This window comes from Cyprinodon variegatus, unplaced genomic scaffold (assembly GCF_000732505.1).
Source record: "Cyprinodon variegatus isolate N-32 unplaced genomic scaffold, C_variegatus-1.0 Scaffold588, whole genome shotgun sequence".
In the NCBI taxonomy this organism is placed as follows: domain Eukaryota; kingdom Metazoa; phylum Chordata; class Actinopteri; order Cyprinodontiformes; family Cyprinodontidae; genus Cyprinodon; species Cyprinodon variegatus.
Genome location: NW_015151041.1, coordinates 468,532 through 475,759, shown reverse-complemented (window position 1 = coordinate 475,759; position 7,228 = coordinate 468,532). Strand labels below are relative to the sequence as shown.

The 7,228-nt window shown below is 36.8% G+C and overlaps 1 protein-coding gene across 1 annotated transcript in view; it reads left to right on the top strand.

Moving 5' to 3' along the window:
• Positions 1-7,228, top strand: part of LOC107095973 (myosin-10) — an 82,941-nt gene that overhangs the window by 42,353 nt on the left and 33,360 nt on the right. Inside the window, exons 5-7 of the mRNA XM_015392379.1 lie at positions 925-1,027; positions 2,608-2,637; positions 5,914-6,006. Of these exons, the coding sequence (XP_015247865.1) occupies positions 925-1,027; positions 2,608-2,637; positions 5,914-6,006 (226 nt within the window). The remainder of the gene's footprint in view (positions 1-924; positions 1,028-2,607; positions 2,638-5,913; positions 6,007-7,228) is intronic.

Sequence of the window (7,228 nt, the reverse complement as noted above, 5' to 3'; positions counted from 1 at the left end):
ATTGACAGTTAGGAGGACCACTTATTTAGATGATCCACCCGGAAATAAAAGATCCTCCTCTATACCTTTAACTTTCAGGCTTTTTCTGTAATTTTAGTCTTCTATCCTGTTTTAAAAATTGAAATTGGAGTTAATCTATGATTGATAAGTTAATCAGGGCTCTACACTTTAACGCTCAACAATAGAGATTGTTTTTTATTTACTAAATTAAAATCAATATATTGCCATCTTGGTTTTAATTGAGCATTTAGTCTCAGTTGATGAGCAATTTAAAGAAATCCTTAAAGCTGATTTTTTTTTTATAATTTGGAACTTGTTTCCCCAAGGCTCCAACTTTGCTGCTTTAAAAACTAAACCAAATGCAGATTGACTCCTGATTTGACCTACATTTGAATGGCTCGGTTCTGCATTCGAGGACTCGCCCCACAGTTTCTAGTGAAACATCTACAAACCTGTACTATATGCAGTGGAACTAATAACCAGCTACACTAAAACCACTGGTATGTAGCTAGATGTAGTGCTGCTGGCCTGGTTTTGCTGTTGGCTCTGAGACGTGACTGTGGGAACTGTGAACGGCCCTGCCTGTACACAGCTATCATTAGAGACAACCCCAAAGCAGAGCCTGGAAACTTTGGAGACTGTTTCACCAGACCACAGCATTCTCCAGTCGAACATAGACAAACAAGGAATAGATATAAAACCCTGATGATTTTGGTATTTGTCCAGTCAGTTTTTACCACAATAGTATTGCTTAAAGGGGATTTTATACATGGATTTACAGTGTTTTTTTTTTAGATTAATGTGTAAATTGTCAGACAACGAACACATATTCATGTCAATAACACTTCTTGCTCTTGTTTTTTTATTAATACTTCATTTGTTATCTTTTTGAATGCATGTTTTTGTCTAAACTCTTCTTTTTAGAGGTGAATCAGGAGCTGGCAAGACTGAGAACACAAAGAAGGTCATCCAGTACCTGGCCCATGTTGCCTCCTCACACAAAGGACGCAAAGACCACAACATTCCAGTGAGCCCCTCTGCCTCCATTTCCCCTACTCTGTCCTTTCCATTTTTTTTCTTGACCCCCGCTCTGAAAATGATCCCATCTAAACTATGATATGGGGGACATCTAAACAGATGCAGCTAAATTAGATGCCTTGGAATTCAGCATCAAAATATGACACTGTAAAATTCAGAAAGAAATGCAGAGATGCCACTACCCCCAATAAGTTAAAAATATTTAGCTAAAGATGTTTTTTTATGAATATTTTGCAATTTATGGAAAATCTGATTTTTTTTAAGGAACTTCAAATTATCTATTTTGGACTTCCTGAGCTATTGGCTTGATAAGAATCCCCACACCGATTGAGCAAAATGGAAGAAAATAAAAAAATCTCCAAAGCTCACTGTTTGAGAACTGCATCAAATATTGGCATCTTTGGTTTGCCTAACGTTTAAGATTGATTGTTTCAGCTAAAAAGACAAGGAAAAAGAAAACAACAAAAACAAGAGAGTATTCCAGCGTCAACCTTAAAATAAGGAATAATTGTGGAAAAAAAGGGGGTCTTTCCAGTGTTAGATAAGGCGAAGGATCTGTGATGCTGTGGGACTCTTTTTCTCCAAAGAACCTGAGAACGTTTGTAGAGTTATTTGTAATAAAAACATCCTTAAAATACCAGTCATTTAAAATACAAATCTGGTGTATTTTTAGGTCTGAATTAAGCATTTATTTAAGTATTTATTTAATCTTGATTAGTAAATTAATATTTTTAAATAATTAAACGTTTAGAATATAAAAAAAGGAAACCCTTTATGCAAATTTTAAATAAATTACAAATGGCAAAAAAAGCAAATAATATTTGTAGATATATCCATGTAATTATTTATACATTAGTTGAAGATTATTTTATTAATCATGATTATTTATAATAATTGTTTTAACCCTATGAATTTGATCATAAACAAGAAATGGGATGTCATAGGATAGTTAAGCATAATAAGTCAATTTAAAACAAATGAAAAACAGACAATTTTTTCATCTCGGTCTCCAGACATCAGTGTTTATAGAAAACCTAAAATGTTGTTAAAATGTTAGTTTTCCTCTTGTTGTAAAAGGGATTGTCCAAAGAGCTGGCACAATAATTGCTAGCTTAAGTTTTGAAAATAGTTCTAAACATGATAATTTTCCACTGAATAAGGATTAGAGTTTTATTTTTGGTGTTGGATTTCATTATTGTAATATATAATAAATTCTGGACTTTTCACACATCTTTAAAAACAAATTGAAACAATAAATGTAGAACAAAGGTTGTTAGCCAGTTAACTTAATGTGTAATGGGCTAGCTAGCTTAGCATGTATTAATCCACAATCTAATGTTCACTAGCTGCTATTTTAGAAAGTTTTTTCCCTTGAAAATCATTTGTTTTGAATAAATATTGTAGTATTTAACATATTTCCTTTGTGATGAGTTATACCAGGCTACGCCACAATGTGAGAGCATTTCCAGAAACAGATTAATGTGTGCCGGTGTTCTGTTTTCTGTTGCTTGTATGCGATACGAGCCCTTCAGTTTTTAACACTGACATTTGTTTATCCATTACGAACAGCCCGATTCTCCCAAAGCATTCAAGCTGCAGGCAAGTGGATCTCCGGACAAGTGTGTCGTTTGTTTTGACGTTTGTACTGATCTGCATGCCCTGCCCTTTAAATCTCTGGCTCTTCCATAATGATGCTGACAGACTAATCTTAGCTATGATGTTATGAGGTATTTGTTTGTGCTGGCTCAGTCTTCTCACATGGGTTTTGGAAAGCAGCAACTCTTCCATTAAACCAGCAGGCTTGTGATAATAAAACAATGTTTTATCAGTTGGTCCCGCTTTGTTAAAACTGTTTGAAATGAAGGTTTCATTAGAAACACATGCCGGTCAGTAAAACACTCTTCATTAAGTCCTAATGGAGTCTGTGTAGCCTGATGTTGAGCAATGTGCAGATCAGATGGCAGCCACACCAAACAACTCTCCTCCAGCTTCTTCATTTTTTCCCTAATTGTTGTTTTAAATTGAAGAATTCAAAACAAATGTTTGCCAAGTTAATCCATCTTTTTATGGTGTTGTATTTTTCATGCATGCCTGTAGTTTAAAGCCTATTTAAATAGATGTTGCTGTATTTCTTAGGTAGGATATCATATTTTAATGTTTTTTTTTCTAGATTAAAAAAAGGCTACTGCCACAACTCCTTCCTCTCTTTTTTTAATTTCTTTTTTAATTTTAGGCAGTTCTGTATTCCCTTTGCTGCCTTATCTGCACTTTTCCTTTTTTTTCTTTTCCCCCTAAATTAAAACCTGATGTTTGCAAACCTTATACCTGCAGATGGAGGTCTCATAATCTGTCTATTCTTTATGACCTTAAACATTTGGCTCAGACAGTCGGAGTTCAGGGTTAAAAAGCTGAGTTCCAGTAGCTGAGAGTTAAAAGCTGAACCGTCCACACTGACCTTCTTAATGTAGCTTTCCTTCTGCTCTGCATTACAGCTGCCGCTGTGTGCAGGCCAGAGGAATGTAGGGATTGAGGAAGAGTGCAGAAATAGTGCCGTAGAAGTGACTGGAAGTAGGTGGGTGGAGTTGATGTAGGTTAGAGTAGAAGAGATATACTGGCATGCTCCTTGTTACCCAGTCATGGAGAATAGGAATAGGCATGCAAATATTAACATGGAGAGCAAATTTTATTAGAAAAAAAAATTATTATTGGAACCTCTAGATTACTAAAAATATTGAGTAAAAAGAAAGTTAAAAAAAAACAGTATTTAACTCTTAATTGCTGGGGAAGATTCTCAGTCATCCAGGTTATAGTCCTCCCAAAAAAGTTGAAAAATAATCCACTGTACTTTGCTTCCAAGTTTGAAAAAAGGGGTTCGTCCGTTTCAGACTGGGTGAACTCAGATTTCAGCTTTCAGAAACCTACAATGCAGCAATTGAGTTGATTCCTTCCCGCTATCATCGCTACCCCAACCCCTTTACAGGGGAACAGAAGACCTTGCCTATTCAGCTAGGCCAACAATTCCCTTAAAGTCGTAGGGAAGCCATATTTAAGTTTCCAATCATTCTAGCAGAACCATGCACATAAATATCGTTGCAGCTAATATAAGCAACGGTTGAAATAAGAATAATTTCCTTTCCCATTGAGTTCCGTCCCAGTGTTCACAGGGATTGACATCTGTGTCTTCAGCAGGCGTAGAGCTAATTGAACTGGCAGCGTTGCGAGGCAAGGGCTCAAACATGTGCGGCAGTAAGTCTTCTACACCAAACCAAGCTTCTGCCGCCCTGGCGTCCTCTTCCACAACAACTTCGTCCCTACTTTTCTCCTCTACATAAAAAATGTATGACAGAGGAGACTCATCCATCAAAACTCTCCTCCTCTTGCATGTTTCCGCTGTCCATAGCGTTCCTTGACAGTGTCGTTGCTAAGTCACAAATTTATTGCTACTTGGTCCCAATGTAATTTCCGTTAGCAAGATGCTTCCGAATAAACCGGCCACAACCAAACTTGCTTTCGAACCTTCCTCCACAACAATCCAGCCCCTTTCAACGACCAATTACATTCATTTTATTCACTCGTGTAAAGTCGGGCACCACTCGGCAGAATTCGGAAATGCAATGGTTGGAACACCCGCTTCCCTACGATTTCAAATAACCCCCCTTTCAGAGACATAGACAGATATAGGTCATTGCAGGCTAACAAAAGAAGCCAAACGACCCCCATTCCAAGGGGTAGACCTGTTCGCCTGTTTCAATTTGCATGTTTTTTAAACAAAAACAAGGCTTTGTTGGGCTACTGTATAAAACCTCGAACTCAACGCTATAACCGATATTTTGAATTGAAAAAACGTCCTGGATGGGAAGTGAAACACCTTCAACTTGGAAATAAAGTCCAGTGGATTGTTTTTTAAACTTTTTTGGAATACACTGTTAATTGTTAGTTGTTTTTTCATATCATGATGATGAGTGAGTTTAGGGTATGTATTTAGATTTCTGTTAGAGTCCATCTTTCTTAGAAAGCTCTTCTTTTTGTCTCCGTCCATCTTCCCAATCCCTTAAGGTTGGATTTGTCATGTTGAATGTTTACCAAATGGAGAGATTTCTCGTTTTACCTCCAAATTGAAATTGCTTTTTATATTTTTAAGAGTGGCTCTACAATTAATCTACCAATCAAATGTCTGGACACATCCTCTGTGGCTCAATGGGTGACTGTGGGTCAGTGGGTGAAGGTTGTGGGCTCTATTCCAGCTCAGTGTCCCCCTGGCAAGGCACTTACTGTAACCTCATATTGCCTACTGATCTGTGTATCAGACTTAGACTTTATTTTCATTTTGTACACACAGTGTGTACTAAAAGAAATTTGTTCAGTACAACTCTCAGGATATTTCCAGTTTTTAAAGACAGTGGCGTTGGATGTAGGAGTTTGCCCTGAAATCGAAGGGTTGACGGTTCAAGACTCAGCTCTGGCTTTCAGTGTCGTTGTCTCCTTGTGCTTAAATGGGTGAATGTAGTCTAAAGCACTTTGGTCAAGTGTCCTGACTTGAAAAAGTGCTATAGTACAGGCCATTTAAGTTTGGTTAATGTAGCTACAGTGTAAAGTTTGCGTATGAGAGAACCTCCCTTAAGGTCCATTAAACTGTTTGGTTGCATTGGCCGTTGAAACTGAAAGGTTTAGCAGATGTTTTACCCAATGATGACAGATGTTTTACCCAATGATGACAGAACCTTGATGAATTAAAGCTTAGCATTTTGACTTGGCTTTATTTTTCTCTTTCTGCTGTTTATGATTTATTTCCTTTACCTAACCTTGCTGTGTGTGTAGCAGTATAAATCGTGAAAAGAATCAGAAAGCCTCTTACCTCTTTGTTTTTGCTTACAGGGGGAGTTGGAACGTCAGCTCCTACAAGCCAATCCCATCCTAGAGTCATTTGGCAACGCCAAGACTGTGAAGAACGACAACTCATCCCGTTTTGTGAGTTATATTATCTGTTTAAGTGAACTTTATTTTATTCAAAGACGTTCAGGGAGGAAACCAATGCTTCACCTTTATCAGTTCTTGTTCAACTCCTTTAATGGGGAATATGCTAATAAGGATGCTGTGGCATGAGAGTGGTCTTATAAAAAAATATTTTAGAGTAAGAAAGGAAGGAGATTGAGTTTCCCTCTTGTGTTCACAGGAAGACATACAAATATAACATTATTTGGTCACCAACATATCAAGAAGCCTGCAACCCTTTTAAAGTAGTCCTAACCTTATATTTTATATTTCCGTGGAAATTTTCTATAAAACCCCTTCAAATTGTAGCCTGTTTACATTCTCCCTCTACACATACATAGGGCTCGCTTTGGGGACTTTCAGACAAATCTCATGGTGGTACTTAATTAACAGTATGAACCATCATGTGGAGAAAACGTTACATTTTAGCAGGAAAATGGAATTCATGTTATGTGAATGTAGCCAAAGTCTGCATTTGGAAGACCTCTTTGCCATCACCCTCATCAAATTCATACCAGTGCTTTATATGAGCCACTCTAAAGTGTCAACATTTCTTCCAATTAAGAAATGATGGTAGAATTGAAAAATAACTGTAGGTGTAAATATAACAGAGACTTTTGTTTTAAAGGGGAACGCCGTTTTTTTTTTTTTACACTGGGCCCTTGATTTTACATTATTACATCATGTTCTACTCAGCCATATGAGGTTTGTGTCATTTGGAGCCGTTCTGAAGATATTCTGTTAGGTTATATCAAAGTAACGTCTTCCTATGGGCAACGACTTGAAGGCACAAACTAAACTGTTCATAATTTATTCTTTATGGTACGCCAGCATTCATAACATGTAGGCGAATCACTGTCCCCCAGACTTCTGCGGTTATATTTTTTATATTTATATCTCTTAAAAACAAAGCGGAGTGTGTATGACGTCATCAAGGGCCCAATGTAAAAAAAAAACGGCGTTCCCCTTTACTTTGAAAGCTTAACTTGATTCATTTACGCTGGTTTGATATGCTTAAAAATAGAGTTTGTGATCTAGCACATTGTCATTTAACAAAAACTGTAATATTAAACTATAGCAACAAAAATAACTTGAATTCTTGTCCTGCTATCTGGAAGCTAATATCATGCATCTCAGTTCAGGTATAAATTTATACCTGTTTTATAGATGAAAATTTTAAAAATGTTTCTTTGTAGTT